Source organism: Pelecanus crispus, chromosome 5, assembly GCF_030463565.1.
Source record: "Pelecanus crispus isolate bPelCri1 chromosome 5, bPelCri1.pri, whole genome shotgun sequence".
NCBI classification, from domain to species: Eukaryota; Metazoa; Chordata; class Aves; order Pelecaniformes; family Pelecanidae; genus Pelecanus; species Pelecanus crispus.
In genome coordinates, this window is record NC_134647.1 from 73,630,555 (window position 1) to 73,647,381 (window position 16,827).

The 16,827-nt window shown below is 37.6% G+C and overlaps 1 protein-coding gene across 3 annotated transcripts in view; it reads left to right on the forward strand.

Annotated features, from left to right (window-relative positions):
* ST6GALNAC3 (ST6 N-acetylgalactosaminide alpha-2,6-sialyltransferase 3) overlaps positions 1-16,576 on the forward strand; it is a 234,764-nt gene extending 218,188 nt beyond the window's left edge. For 2 of the 3 annotated variants that reach the window (XM_075710460.1, XM_075710459.1), the window contains exons 4-5: positions 12,105-12,212; positions 13,805-16,576. In XM_075710460.1, the coding sequence (XP_075566575.1) occupies positions 12,105-12,212; positions 13,805-13,991 (295 nt within the window). In that variant the 3' untranslated portion in view covers positions 13,992-16,576. Of the gene's footprint in view, positions 1-4,052; positions 4,091-12,104; positions 12,213-13,804 lie in introns of those variants that run through there. The other variant, XM_075710461.1, reaches the window with a different exon arrangement.
* Positions 16,577-16,827: the final 251 nt, after the last annotated feature.

Below are 16,827 nucleotides of genomic sequence, written 5' to 3' on the forward strand. Positions count from 1 at the left end.
GGAAATACATTTGAACACAGGGGATATTCACAGGATGAGCAAATTCTCAGTACAATTTCAGGAGCATTCGTGATATTGCAGATGGAGGACAGAGGAAGGTCTTGTAGAAATGCTTAGAATGAGTTTCCAAAGAACTGAAGCAAAAAGATTCCTTCATTATTTTCGTGCCTAGATATGAAGTGGTAGTTACCACAGAAAGATATTTAACACAGCTTCATATTCTTTCATCTCTTCAGATTGCATGCAGATAATAGATTATATCAAATGCAAACATAGTCAGTGCTGCATTAATATTGCATGACAAACGTGCAAACTTTTAGTTGTGGCCTGGACGCTTTTTCTTTTTAACTGTTGTTGGAAAGTCCTCTTAGTTCTGAGTTTTTCTGAAACCAGCTCAGCTCTTGGCTTTGTACCTTAAATGTCTTTGCTCAGGGGAAAAGGAATTTAATTGCATAAAACCTACTCTGCACTGATTTCTCCAAACAACTACTGTAAGACTAAAGTTTTAAATGGATTGAGTGTCTCTATAAGTATATTCACATTCATACATGTCTGGAGTAAATATGCCATCTGGGGCTCCTGCTTTATTTTTCTTACTGTATATTTGGAATTCAAAATAAGGTTTATTTTGTGAGGAAAAATCAATAAATCATTTCAGTTGTCCCACACTTTGTATAACTAATTGTAATTAGTATAATGTCTTTGTTGGCAAGGGCTTATCAGGCAAATAGCATGAAGAGGCAAAGCAAAAGCCTCATAAAGAATGATGTTGTTTTGTAAAGCTAATTGTGACGCTATCTCTGGTCTTGTGTGTGATTGAACTTTTAATTTTTAATCTGGTATTCCTTCCAGCAATGTAGCTACTCATGTTCTCTGTAATGTAACTATATAACAGATTTTTGGCAGTTTTAAATTTTACAATTTGGTGCCAAAAAGATGTAGTCTTGAGTCGTCTACATTGTAACAAGTGGGCTGTAGTTTCTAGTTGTAATGGATTAGCTTATTTTAATGTTTGTTACGCAAATCTTGTAGATAAGAATTCAGTTAACTGTGATGTTCTGAACTTTGATGCCTAGGGAGCAGCAACAGCCTCCTCTGATGTATGCAGTCAGGTGTGTGGCCTTCTAGAGAGCTGCTTGCCTGCAGAGCTTCTTTGGCAACATATCCAAGTCATAACTAGCTGATACTGGGAGTCACTGAAAAGATGAGGTCACCAAGAACAATATAATATGTGGAGGAGAAATCAGAGCATTTCTTCATAAAGCAAAGGAACCATTGGCCTGCTTCATGAATGTGTTCTAGTAACTTTGGTTCACTGGAAATATCAAATCCCTGAAGCTAACTGAAGTCTTCACCATACTTGATAACTAGGCATTAGGTTACACCAACAGTGAGCTGGCTAGATGATTAGTCTGATAATTCTTGAGTTTACTATTCTCAAAAAGCTGGATTGTGAAAGACTCAGAAAATTAACTAATTTGCTACTTCAGTTGATAGCAGGGAAGCCATAAAAATTCTCTTTTAGAACATTTCACTGCCATTCTAATAAGTATGGAGATTTTTCTCCCAGCTTCCATTTGTACAATTACCCTCCTGCAGTCTGTTCAATGAATATGGGAAGAAAATAGTCTGAAATTGTCCAGTGTTGAAGGAACTGTGCAGTGGGCTAGATGGGAATCTACTCTGATCCATAGTTCTCTTCCTATGAGCTTCTCTGTGGCAGTCTTCTGCTTTTCTAAACTGCTTGCTGTATCATGCTTTTTTCTAAAGGCTGCCATCTGAGAGAAAAAAATGCACCATTCTTTGTCTGTTCTGCTGAATATGTCTGTCTGCAATCAAGGTGCTGCCTTCAGTGCAAATATTTGTGTCAGTGGCTGCAGGCATCTGGCCTTCAGAAGACCCTGCTGCATAAATGTAGTGGCTCTTGGTGAACAGAAGGGGAAAGACAAAAGCTAATCTTGCATGTCCTGAGGATTTGGGACCCTATATTCCAAGTGGTGCTTTACTTAGACCTCAGCCTTTTCTGTCCACGATGTTCATCAGTGAGAGGTGCCCGTCAGGAAGTCAGCTGCTCTAAACAGAGCAATGGAGAAGGTAGGGGAAGTTCCAATAGCTCAGAGGCTAGGATTATTTGCTTCTTTCTAGATAGCTGGACTGAGGTGAGTTAATTAAGAAAGCAGTGAAAGACTAGAGACATTTGGATGGAATATGGAGAGTAAGCAAGACCATAATATTGACCCCTATCAGTAATATGATACCTGTATATGTGTGTGTGTTTCATTAAATTGTATGTCAAAAAAAGAAAAGGAAAGAGAAATCTTTTGTTCCTTTTTTACTTTAAGGAAAAGTTAATATGGAGAAAGTTACAGTAGTAAAAGAGAAGGCAACATCTGTGTTAATTAGCAGTTCATCTTCAAAGCTTGACTGATGGGTTACATTATGGCCTCTTGCATTTGAATTAAAATTCAGACCCACGCAAGTTCTATTTTTACCTCCTTTTTTCCACATCAGAATAATTTGTCTGGATTTAAGATTCCATTTTTGCTAAAAATATTGATGTTCCATAATCTAAAATGAACTTTTGGGTTGTGCAAATAGGCAGTGTAGAGAAGAGCGCTGTGGCTCCAGATTCAATTTCAGAGAATGTGGCTTTATAACACAATGCAGTATTGGCAGTATTGTAGGAATTTTCTATGGAGCAGTACTAGAAGATCTTGCACTTATTTTATTCCATTCTACTGGCTATACTTGGTGGAGAGGCTTTTGCATGCATATTAAATTACGACTTATATGCAGGCCTTAAATGTAAGGGATGAAATCTCAGTATGCATCAGTTCCCTGTGAGTACTAGGGGCAAGGATATGTACGTTCTCCAAAGAACCTGTTTCTCCTGGTTATTTGACAGTTAAGCTCTTTGGGTCAAGGACTGTCACATGTGGGTGTATAGTGCCTTGCACAGCGAGGATTTGCAGTCTACCGTAATGTAAATAATCAGTGAGTAATTTAGCAACAAATGAGGAATTAATTTTAGAATACCTGGAAACACTCTTATGAATACCATAACTGGGGAGAGACAAGTTGTTGATAGGATATGCACGGATGAAGGCCTTATCTGTGGGGTTTGAGTTCTCTTTTTTTCAGTGAATATTTTCCTTTCAGAAATGAAACTTCCCACTAATATTATGGGTGGCCCTCTGTAAGCTTTTTTTTGGATGAGCTTCCATCCTGGTGAAAAGCAAAGATCTCAGATAAATGTGAAATGTAGGGAGGAAAATGTAACGCTGCCTTCCCTTCCATGTTAACATCAAACAGGTAGTGATTGAACTAACACAATGGCTGCCAATTGTAGAAAATTGAAAAGGATATCAGCTGATGTACATCAGTGGGGTTTCTGCCAGCTGAGTATATGGTCCAGTGTTCTCCCCACTCAAATGAACAGAGTTAGGGTACAATCTCATGCTAGCTGTTCTTTCCTTTTCACCATAGCAGTAAAACAAAATACCGTTATAAAAGCCTCTGCTTACATCCCAACATCAGAGACATACAGTGTGCACCTTTAGAAAGTTGTCTCATATTTTTTGCTTTAAACATAAAAAAAACCCCAACCTAATAGAAAATGTTTTTATGAAAAATTTAAGCGCTTTCAGCCAAGGTTAGATGAACTCCCTTCAGTATCTTGTCTTGACAAGGTAAGAGCTAATCAAGAAATTTCTTCTGTATTCACCTACAATAGATTTCACTAAATTATGCAGCTAAGAGTAGTAAGTGCCCTTCAATACCAAAAGAAAAGGGTGGGAAAGCCTGCTTAATTAATTTTCTTCGGGGAACCTGGATTAACTGCAACTCTGTTTGGTTTACATCCTCCCTGGAGAAAAATGTGCAGACCCAAGACAGCAAGTATTGATTTAAAAGTAGATGCAGGAAAAAGTCGCTGTTGTCTTTTTTACTTCCACTTGGCACACTTTTGAGTTTTGATTAATTTTTCGTTACAAAAGATGAACATCTAAATCCTTCTCTACTCCCTTTCATGCTGTGGGAAAATGTTGAACCAGCACTCAGCAAACTGGATGCAGCTACTGGTGAAGAGAAGAGACCATAAAGCTGTCCTACAGAGGCCTGTGGCACAAGTTGTGAAACCTGTGTCAAGGTTTGAGCCAACACTCCCTTTGTCACAGCAACCAGGGATTGCAGTAAGTCTTTGACCTAGCATAGACCAATGGAAAGTGGCAGATGGTGGGATAGGAGTACACCATGGTGCTACAACTAACTTGCAGGCTTGAGTACTGTCCAGGGAAAGCAGATTTGGCACTACCTCCCATTTGCTTTGACCACTGCAAGCGTGATTATACTGTGAAGCAAGTGCTATGCTGGCATAGACCAGAAAAGTTGCATTTCCCGATAAGCTCAGTCTTCCTAAGGGTGGACTGAATTTTACTCAGGTGATTTTTGAAGAGAAAAATGGCTGTGTAAAGATGCCAACAGCTTAGCCCTCAAATCTGCTTATTTGAATTTAGTTTCCCTTTGTTCCAAACATAATTGCATGGTTGTAATGGTCCACACTTCTGTGGATCCTTTTCTGATTTAAACATCCATTTGCTAATCAATAAAATCCAAGTGCAAACGGAGATGTGTGGAGCCATACACTTCTCTTTCTGCACAGTACACCTCCAGTGGGTCAAGGTTATTGGTAATCATACATAAACTGCTTGACTTCAGATCCCAGGTGGCAACTGCAACCAGGGCGTGTGCAAAAGGCGTCTTTTACTAATAACTTGAGCACATGCAATAGCATGGGCTGTGCCTCAGACCACAGTTTGTACTTAAGAAAGGGAAATAAAGAATTCTTGATTCAAGAGAAATCAAGAGAATATGTATTTCTGGAAACAGGAGGATTAGAGAAGAGAGCGGGAAAGAAAAAAGATTGGGATTGGAATTTACTGTTCTGTAAACAGTTTGCACCAAGAGCACAATTTGTATCTGAAGAGTCCATGTGAACTGCAGAAGCCCAACAGAAGCTGTAAGAAATTTAGCTAGCAACTCTTGTTCTCTGGGGGGGATGCCATTCAACTTGAAAAGATTAGCACAGGTTTTCCTGCATGAGAATCACCTCAAAATAATACATTTATGTATATATAGTCTGGAAGACAGGGTTTACAATTATAATTCATTAGCCTTGTTTCTTTTCTGTGTGCTTTTCAGCAAGCTGGACCTCTGTGATTACTCTTGATAAACAGGAATTCTCCTTTTCTTCTCTGACTTCAGCAGCAGAGGCATCTGAAGGAGCCCTCTCTGCCTGGATGAAATAACTTCCTTTTCTTGGTGCCTGAGTTCACAACTGAGCTGAGATGCATCAAAGTCAGGTCAAGGAATCAGAAATAAGGAAACTACAGAAGCTTGGGCAGCAGAAGTCAATTTCTTTAAGCTGCTTTTTTTTTTTTCTCCCCCTTTGTTTCAGCTTTCCATGCTTATATTGAATAGAGCAGAGAAAGAGAGGAAAGAAATAAAAAAATATGTACACAACAAAAAGATTGGAACTATATGCATAAATTACATACCCAAGCAGATGCCGCATGGATTTCAGTAATTGCAGCAACAGATTCTTCCTTATTTCTAATGTTGGTTTTGCCTGTCTTGCCAAAAATTGTAAACTGTAAGTCAAATAGTTGTTTTTCTTTTTTTTAAATTAGATGCAGCTAAATACAAAGCCATCATTTCTCTGTTCCCTTTTGTGATCATCCAGAAGTGTCCTTCCTGTCTTTTTTTCAAGGCCATTTTGACACAGGATTTATTAATTGTTACATCTCCTTTTAAATCAGATTGTGAGGGGAGAGTCTCATGGGCTAGTTTGTGACATAGGAGCTGCCTTTCCTGTGGGTCTGTAGCAAATTCAACTGAAATGGACTCTTGTCCTCTGTGTTCGATTGGTGCAGTATTAATATAGATAGAAAACCTCTGTTTCTGGAGATTAATTGGACAGCATGCCACCTGCCTGCAGGTTATTTTCAGGATTCACAGTGAGGATGATCTACCAAGAGTTTGAGCTGGCAGGAGTGCATCACTTCTCCATTCCCAGGTACATTGTGCTGGGCACAGCCACTGTTTGAATCTGGAATGTGGTCTGTGCTGTTCATAATGCATTCGACTTGTTTAAGCTTTGCATAAAGCCATACATGATGGATAATAAAACATCTGTCCATATATAAATGTTTCACTTTTCAGAATGACCTGGAGCACCGTGTGGGCTTTTGAATGTGTGAGACAGTCTGCTCACTGCTAGAGGGGCATGAGTGTTTATTATTAGATGTCCTGCATCATTATGGAATGCAAAGCAAGCACATGCGTGCACACACGCACGTACTAAAGAATGAATAATTATGATAAACAACTGCCTAACAGGTATCTTTATAATGCAGAAATAGCAACCATTCTTACCAGGTGAAATCAATTCTCTGTGCTTGCATCTTCATTGCTCTTCTTGTGCTATTTTTTCTGGAGAAATTATATAATGAAATTATTAGCAACAAAGCACCGGGTCTTACAGAAAACAGAATTAAATCTAGGCTAGTGCCAATACTCTTCAGCATTTACAGTCTTACCCTTCTGTACCAAATGTACTTCCTTTTTTCCTCTCAAGACAACAGCTTTCTCGCATGAGAAGTGTATGTGCTCCTCAAAGGAGAGGTGCTAGGAAAATGAGCCTTGCCGTTCTCTCAGAGGTGGGGGCATTTTTCTGTCAGCTCATTCTAATCTGTCATTTACAACTCTACTTTTGATATGAAGAGGAAGGCATAGACCAAACCTGTGACTTGGGGAATGTGGGCGTTTAATTTGGCAAAGAAGAAGAGTTGTTTGGCAGTTATATTCAGAGATGCTTCCTCAGAAAAAAAGAGAAATCTCAGTCAACATAAATACAATGGTAGCATTAATTTGGTTAGTACAGAATTAAGTAATGGATCACCAGTTTGCACTGGTAGATAGATTTTCCATGTTTTTAGTTGTAAGGAAACATACCATTATTCAGCAATGCTAAAAACCTACAGTAACCCAGGGAGAAAAAGAGCTGGTTGTCTTTAACAAGGGAGTGCAGAGGGGACATGCACCTTCTACCTTCATTCCCAAGGGTCAGTCACAGATGAGGCTGACACAGGGCGAGTGGCAGAGAGCCGGGCAAAACCGGAGTATACTGACCCCCTCCCAGAAGATTAACAATATCTTGATGCACTGTGGATACAAATAAGTAGCAGACACATGTCTACCCTTACACAGTCTAAGCTAATCTTGACACAGTTCTAGACAATATTTCTATTTATTTTGAATCATTTTTACAAATCTTTTAGCATGTTGGAAGGACACGTCACATTATGAAGCCTCCACTCTGTGGATTAGTTTGTTTACACCAATACCCTTATTTATGCTTATTTATTAATCAAGGGGCCTGACAAGCTGCTGCAAATAAAGCTGCTGCTGATTCAGTAGTTTGGTAGGAGGGTCATCTGAGGATTAGAGTCTATAAACAGCCTTTATGAAAAGATAAATTCTTTTGTCAATTAATTGGCCTGGAGAATCTTGTAATTTCAATCTGTCATTGTTGAATTTTATTTTACTGCAATATTTTGAAATGAAGTAAAAAGGGGAAAGTGCCTAGTTAATGCTTTTGGCAAGCTCTCTGTTACTTAATAGCTTCTTGAAGTCCTAAATTTCTTCAGTTTTCATCTTAATTAACACCCTTAATTGACCTTCTGTGCTCTCTAATTTCTCCCAGTAAAGAATTAAAAAACAGGCTTCTAAATTCTTTTCTGCAATCAGATTGACATGAAATTGCTTGTCTACAGGTCTTCTCCACCTTAACAAACTTTTTTTTTTTCATTTTTATTTTTTTACCACTGAAGTCCCCACTGGAAATTACAGTCCATTGAACCATAGAGCTAGAATCGATTGTGCACATAAAAAGTCCTGGAACAATTGAACAAAGAAAAGAACTTCCTGTAATTCTATGGTCAAATCAGAACTTGAGTGACAACAAAACTTTTACCCAATTTGAACTCACCTGCCCTTGATCGTTAAGAAAATAGTTTATGTTCCTCCATTTTCCCCTGATGAGAGAAGGAACTAGTTTTTCCCTCATTTAGCCTACATCAAAGCACGGTTATAGATGTCAAAGAAGATGAATTTCAGTCACCAACATTTTTATGGGGCACTCCCTATTCTATCTTCTTTATATCAATTTCTTTTTTTTCTTTTTTTTTTTTTTTTTTGGTAGAATATTGGAAAGCTAAGGCTAAAGAACCCCATCTAATTGCTTTTATTTTTAATTAATTTTTAAGTAAAGCTTTATGTGTCACACATTACAATTCTAGCAATGCTAAACATGTTTTTTACCATTTCCTTCTAAAATATAGAAGGCAAGTCTCCTTTTTAAGGTGTTGTGAGAAACTATAGTCAGTTCTTTCTACTGGAGTTTATGGAAAGCATTACTGAAAATGCAAATTCTATGCTTTGAGACTTGAAATGTGCAAATAACTATTAATCTTGGAGCTTACTTTTATATTCTGAGATGAAATAATGACATTTTAAGCACTTAAACCTTCACTAAGAGCAAGATAGGGAAGCATATACTTTGTTTCAAGCATCTTAATTAAGTTGATTCCATTGGTCTTTTCATGTGTTTAACATTAAGCATATGCCTATGTACTTTTCTGAAATGCTGGATGGTATTTAGCAGAATGAGTTACATCCCAGTAACTAACATTTCTTTAGGAATCCTAATAATGTAGGAAGTATGCAAAATAAGCTTTTGTTTTTGAGATAAACAGACAAAGTAACTTTTTGTGAGCATTGCCTTTTTATTGCTGCATCCAGCTGTAAATCATGTCTTGAAAGCAAAACCATCTTCTTTTTAAATGCATTTTTTGAAAAATAGTGCATTATTTTCTCCTGAGCTGTTGAGACAATTTCCTGCCTAGATCTGGTGCCCCATTAATTTTAGAGTATAAGAAAAAGTCACTGTGAGCCACAAGGAATAATTTTGGATTTGCTGCACACACATATATCACAACAGATTTGCCTATAGTAGTTCTATGGATGATGTTTAACAAACTCCTGTTTTCCCTGTTTTGGGATTAATGTCCTCCTTCCCTCAGATTTGTGCAGTAACATAGCCTTATGCTACACATAAATAGAGGATTCTTTTCTTTTCAGTGTATAAAATTTGACATTTGAATGCAATTACAGTAACAAGAGGAACTCTTTCTAATGAGTCTCAAAAAGCCCTGGCCAAAAAACATGTAAAACTCTCCTGTAGAGAAAGAAATTGAGTGCACTGTGTTAACATAATAGCAAGGGCTGAGACATTGCTTTGCACTACAGTTTTATGGGATGATACTTTAAAAGGTATTCAGAGATTTATGGCTTTTTAGGGACAGCTAAAATTGTTTTCACATTTCTAATATTGCTTTCATTAGAATGTTGAAAGTATGTTTATGGTATCAGATTGAATTCTAAGCTGTTACCAAATCACCCAGAATCCCCACTGCTTAAGTATATTCCCTTGTATCCCTATGTATCTTCAGAGGAAAAAATGGGAGGAATGCAAGTGTTTTGTTTTAAAGTATATAATCTGTATTCTGTCATGTACTTCATCTCCCAGGGAAGGTATCTGGGAACTCATTCTGCTGTTTTTATTTATCCTGCCAGTGTAGTATATAGATGAGAGGACTAAGGTCCAATGGTGTTAAAACAAGACATGAAATATTGATTAATTCTTTTTTAAAATTCCTTTTTCCTCCTGAGTATAGCAAATTTCAGATGCTACTGTCAATATAGTACTCTCCAATAAACCTCCATTATCGGAAGGGTCCTGATCTTCATAGTGTTCTTATAAATGGTTATTATGATTCTAAATGGCTTTAAAAGCTCAAGGATAGTGTTCTTCTGGTGCAAGAGCAGAAAGCAAGTTAGAAGCAATGCAGCTTTTTATCATGGCAGAATGTTACTCTGAAATAACATGAACCAGATCGGGAATTCTCTTTGCTAGACAGTAGCAGAACATTCTGTTTGAAGAAATGGAGATCCTAACAGGACAGACGAACAGACATACAGTTTCGTGGCTATAAAGGTGTCAAGTAAAGAAGCACAATTATAGTTGGTGTCCACCTAATGAAACACGGGTATTTGACACCCTGCCTTTTGTTCCCACTTGTCATTGTTCAGTGCTAAGTTAACATTTTATTTATTGTTTCCAGAATGGTCCTTTATGATACTTACGAGTTTCCCCAAGGAAAAGGATGTTTCAGGAAAGGTAGGGATAGAAGTTCACACCAGATAACCCATGAAGGATGATAGACATGGGCAAGGAAGAGAAGATGTCGCCCAAATTACTTTGAATGTTCTTGAGTACAGTAAAACTCTCTGGGAATTGAGGTAATTGTTTTTCACTAAAAAAAATAAGATATGTTTAAACTGGCGGGTACTGGTTTCTTTAGGAATGTAAAGCTCTTGGAGCTTTTCTACTATCCATAACAAAAGGTAGTCATCAGAAAAGGAATTTGAATCTCAGTCCTGTATGTGTCAGGTAAATGTCATTATAGAGGTTGTACAACTACTTTTTCACCCATCATCTTAATTGTTATTTAGTCAAACTTCAAGAAGAAAGAGCAAGAAAGTAACACAGAATCTGAGCCAAAAGCCACTGACTGGCAGATTTACCTGGGATGCAGGAGACCATAGTATGTTCTTGCTCTGAACCAGGAAGAAACACCTGAGGTTGGTTCTTCTATCTCACAGGAAAGCTGGGTTTTATAGGCTGGGTTATTTGCTACATGATATTTTTTTTCCACATGAAAGCTTTATTCCTACCCCAGGATGAAAATGTTTTCAGAAGCTTTTGTTGATGATAAACTGATTCACACATCGACCTCCTTGGGAGTCCTTTTGCAGCAAAATTTAATTGTGTGCAAACCTTAGGCTACTTTAACTTATGATGGAGAACAGACTGCTCCCTGCTGTACCCAAAAGCTGAGAGCTAAAAGATGTGGCATAAAGCAGAATTATCCCCTCCTCTCACTCATACCCAACTCTCTCAAACTGAGCCAAAGTTGGGGCTCTATTAAGATGGTTTCATGACTTTTGTGATATCTTTCTTTGGAAATTACGTAAATAATTTATAATTTTAAGGTAATTATTTTCATTGATTTCAGTCAAACTGAAAGCAATACATGCACAAAGCTGGACTTCAACCAGTTTGTAAGCAGAAAGGGCTAAGTCTGTTCTTACTACTTATGAGGTGTTAAAGCAGTAAGTCTTGCTTGCCCGGGTTATATGGGTGGCTCTGTTGACTCCCAGTCCCCCATTGGTAACACTTGTGTGAGTAAAGGGAACAGGATCTGGTCTGCAAATACCACCACATACATTTGCTCACATAGCCGGTGTGCGAGCCAAATCGTTACACATCATCTGTTCTCACTCATGTAGGTAATACTTCTGGACTGATTTAATGCAACTAGTTATTTGAGCAAAAGTTATCAATCTGGGCACGGTCCTCTTGTGTTTTTTCTCTGCTACATTATCTTAAAGAATGATAACACAAACTTACATAAAGGGATATGCACAGAATTTTGTTTTTCAAAGCCTTGTATTAGATGGTTTTCTACCATAATGTCCTTAAAAGTTTCATTACTCTGTGAATTTTCAAGGTGAGCATAGCCCACTGCAGACTAAGATTTTGCTTGTGGAGAAGGATGGTGCATACTCACATGCACACAGCACAAAAACTGCAGGAGTTTGCTTTTTGGTGAACTGTATCTCATCTTACACACTCTACTAATTGCTATCTTTCAGATGTAAAAATAAATTATTTTCTGTCTTATGGGAGATGCATTGTTTGACTTCAGATATTTAACAGGGTATTTTTACTGTGGACAATAGCTTGAGGCCCCAACCTGGCAAGAATGAGAGCGTATCAATAAATAATTCAAAATAATTGTATGGTTTTGACAGATTGTCAAGTTGCTTAATGCCTTTTGTCCCAGGTAATAGATTATATTTCTTTGATAAAGTGTTGATAATTTCTCATGGCAATTTGTTTTGTGCATGTTGTATTTTTACAGAGTCCAGTCAGGTTCATATCTCAGTACGGGTTGGTTTACCTTAATTTTGGCTATGGATGCCTGCTATGGAATTCACGTCTATGGGATGATAAATGACACCTACTGCAAGTAAGATCACAGGAAATTATTTTCATGCATCTACAATTCTGATGTCTTGTCAAAATTTCACAATTGATTTTAATATCATAAATCCAAAAAATGGATCAGGCAGTCATTTCCCAGTGTTTTGAATTGATGTGACACTATTGTCAGCATATTTAGTCCTGATACGGCATTTTCTGTTGTTAAAATAAAAACATTTACGAAATCTAACATCAGATGTCATAAGGAACTATTTTTAATCAAAGATCTTTTGCAGTCTCTGAATTAGCTGGAAACAAAGTATGTTCATACTCTTCTGACAAAATGTACTTACTTCTACTGCTAAAACAAATCTGTAGAGGAAATACTTACATATTAGTTCTCTGAATACCAAATATACCTGGAAGTGAAAGAAACTGATTAGCCCAGGGTAGTTACCTGAAATTACATTTCAACACCATTGAGCAACCTACTTGAACTTTCTATGTTATATATGGCTTGTTTTGAGTAGTAGGGGGTTTCTAATTAGATAATAAAACAAGTCCTGCAAGCTTTATCACAGTAAACTGACATAAATTCCAAACAACTACTGTTAGTGACCTTACAGTGACAATGGATTCATCCTATTGTCAGAAGTATAACTCTAAACACAATTTTTAAAAGTCCAAGTCAAATGCTTTAGTCTACAGTATATGGTAGCAAAATATAAAATGAAACTATTCCTCATTCAGAAAAGCAGGAAATGTCACAAACAATGTATGATGCTAGTACAAATCTATTCTTCTGTACCTAGGCTGGTTCAAGTCTTGCATGTAACCAGTCCGGTGGGTCCTCAGCTCCTAGGGTGAAGTCTCTGTGCAGACCCTCACTCCACATTCTGTGTTACTCCAGTGTGGGACTCATTCCCGGCAGACCCTAAAAAAAAGAATTTGAGTCACAGCTGTTTAATTAGGGTATTTTAACATTAGAAGCTGACTTTTTAGAACTTGCAGATCTCGCTGATTGAGTGAGTCATCCAGATGGAACGAACATATGCTGTTCTTTGTTTATGAAAACATAGTAGGCGCCCTGAGATGAGGGGTGACAGGACTGAAGTTGTCCTTACAGAGTTCAGCCAAGCTGGCATCGCATAGCCCTGATGTAAAACCAGTAAACAGCATGATAGCACTTCAGTCTGTTGGCAGCAGAGAAGGATGGGTTTCCTTAAAGCTGCAATTCTGACTGCATTACCTACATATAATGTATATTATTCTTACAACTGCCTTATTCAGCCAGTTCAAGAACCAGTTTCAAGAGTTGGGACTATCCAATGAAAAGACTTTGCTTAGGGATGGAGCCTTATGGACTGAGCTCTCCCAGGTTACACAAAATGTGCAGTACCCATAAAAGCCAGCCCAAGGGCTTCTTACTGACTGATAAGATCAGTGTGTTTTGAGTTACACATAGCTTCATTTTCTACAGGAAAATTCATACAAATCATGCTGTAATGAAAGCCTGTATACAATTTAGCAAAGGAGCTCAGGTGCTGACACATGAAAAGGATTTCAGTGAATTCAGGTGCAGTATATATTAATGTTTTTCTTGGAAATAATATTTAAGTGTATCTTTTTTTTCCCCAGGTCAGAAGGCTTTCGTAAAGTTCCCTACCACTATTACGAGCCAGGAAGAGATGAGTGTGAAGAATACTTTCTGCATGAAAATGCTCCATATGGAGGCCATAGGTTTATCACGGAAAAGAAAGTATTTGCTAAATGGGCCAAGAAACACACAATAATATTTACACACCCCAACTGGACAGTGTCTTGATACTGGTTTTCTTAACCCTCCCTTAACCGCATATTACAAAAATGTCTCAGTTTACAATAATTTTGCTTACATCTGGCTGGCCTTTCTCAGCCTAGGTAACACTAAACTAAAAACTAGAAGACAAAGAGTGCTATGGTTCAGCTGTTAAGCAAAATTAATCAATCTGTGGAAGGCAGACACATTGTTTGTTATTTCTTAGGGTTTTACTCCACATAATGCACTTTATACTTCAACTGGATTTTACTTCAAGGCAGTAGCAGTTAAAGACAGATGAGATCTTGTGTATATACAGGTGCACACAGAAAACATGGACCTTTAAAACTTGTCCATCACCTTAGTTAATTAAAATGAGTATCTGTAGCTCATTTGCAGTACTGCAGCACTAGTTCCATTTGTGGTATTAGTAGAAATATTCCACAAAAGAAATACGAGGAAAAATATAGACCTCCAAGGTCTATGAGTAAGTAAATTTTAAAAAACACCTGAATACATTGATACCTGTGAGCACTTGCATATGTGATAAAATTAGAGATGAGCTAAACATGGTTCTTGAACTGTACACAACTCTTGGATGAAAAGATATTATTTACTCAAAGCTCCTGATTAATTAATAATTTCTGAAATGCAGCTTCCTTCCACCCTGGGCAGGCTGCACCATCTTGGATGACATGTTTTGTACTTTTTGAGGCTGTTGTCCCACAGTTTAGCTCCAGCGGCACAGCACTTAGCAAAGGCTGTGTTTTGCAGCCCATGCTGAACCTTTGGCTGTTGTACCAAGCCTGCTGTCAGTACCGAAGCTGGTTAGTGTAAAGTTGTCTCATTAACATTTCCATTTATTCCAGCTGTGCCTTTGAGTTGCTCCAACATCCAAATACCAGTATTTTGACAGTATTTCCCATGCAGCCATCATAATTTATTTTAAATCTCCAATTTCTCCATCTTTAAAAATGGGGATAGTATCTGTCTACCTCACAAGGGAGTTGTGAGGATTAATTTAAGACCATAAAGCACTTTCCTGATGAAGAATGCTACAAAGCATTTATTCTTAATAAAAAAGCAATGGTACCTGTCATTTATTGTTGTCTATTGGGTATTTGAGAAAAGTGACAGCATGTCTGGATCTGATGGCGAATTGTTCTGTGCATCCACTTTCCTACTGAGGATAATTTGTAATACTGAGTTCTCTCAGCTTGCATTGCTTCTGATCGAGTTGAAAGAACTCACCACCTTGCAGTATTATCTGCACATCAAGAGGCAGTTCAAGAATTTTAAAATATACTCATCTCTAGCTGAAATATGTATTTCCAAGCTTATTCTCATGGAAAGTTTTCAACTGCAGCAGACTCATTTGTAATATGACCATAATTCAACTACACATGTGAGTTTTATTTAAACTGTATTTAAATTAATGCTTTAAGTTTAGAATGTGTCCTACAAATATTTTAACATCTGGAATGTCAGATTCAACACTGTAATAGCCAATACTGTGAACACTTGAAAGAATTATGTGTGGAACATGACACACAGGGTTTACTCACACTACTTAAACATTAACCAACAGGAAACTTTGTATGCTTTTGTAAATCATGAAAAGGGGAAAGTAAAAAGCTATTTTTACATGTAAGTATTTGTATACTGACTATTTCCTATTGTATATTTGTATATATAAATCTATATTTTATATGTTCATGGCATATATATTCTCATCAGCAGCTGCAACTCTTAGGATGGGGAGGAAATCTCTTCACCAGTGTTCCTCTTCCTGATCATTGGTTTCTTGTTCCTGTTGGTAGGTGATACCAGGGTATCATCTCTCTTGCCTCTTCTATTTTCTTCTGTAAGTGATTTTATTTTTAATATAGCTCAGCTTTCACTGCTTACTTTAGTGCTGTAAGTGTTCATGCTGGTTGTCAGACAAAGGCTGGGGCCATGCTTATGATCCCGGATAAACATCTGTATTCAAATACAGGCTCTGTCCCAGACTTCCTGCGTGACTTGATGTCTCACCTTCCTGTTTGGAAAAGGAGAACAATATTTTCCTACTCCCTGTCTTGACTGACTTTCTTTGTAAGCTCTTGAGATGGATATTCTTATTTGCAAAGTATTTGTGTAATGCCTTGCAGAAGAGGTGCCCAAAGTGTCTGAAGGCTACAGGCAATGCTATAATATACAAATAATTTAAAGTGGCTGCTTCTCATCCCTGGAGTTTAAAATCAATTGTAGGCTAATACAGCATGGGATGAAATCAAGAGGGGGAAGGGTCATGGATGAAGAGTTGTAGTAGCAAAAAACAGTGAGCTAGATTTATTGCCATATGCATATGCATCTTTTCAGTTCAGATGGATGGCTGGATAGATGGAAAGCTAATAAAAAAATTGTAATGCAGGATTTGAAGAATACAGGACATGCAGAACTGGGGAGAATGTTCCACACATGCTGTACAGGGCAGCCTGGGAAAACCTATAGCTCCCTTGTGGGAAGAGGAGCTGAAAAGGAGAACATCAGTCAAATTGAACTTGTATTTAGAAGGTCTTTGGGTTAATAGAAAGTTACTATGAAAGTGCTGCACATGGAAGTACAGACTTACATGAAGCGTAGTCTTTCTCCCCAGGAAGCACAGCATAAGGATTTTGCCTGAGTTGCATTCACATACAAGGCAGTTTTTAAGCCTGAGGAAGTTTTTAAGATAATTAAGACTTGCCAAATCACCATAAATCTGTTGTAAAATATGTGCTTCATGCTTAAGCTCCTTGTAAAGTGCTTGCATGCCGTATGAAACGATATCTCTTGCAAAGGCTAGCTAAGAAAAATACAGCTCTAAGAACAGCTAAATGTA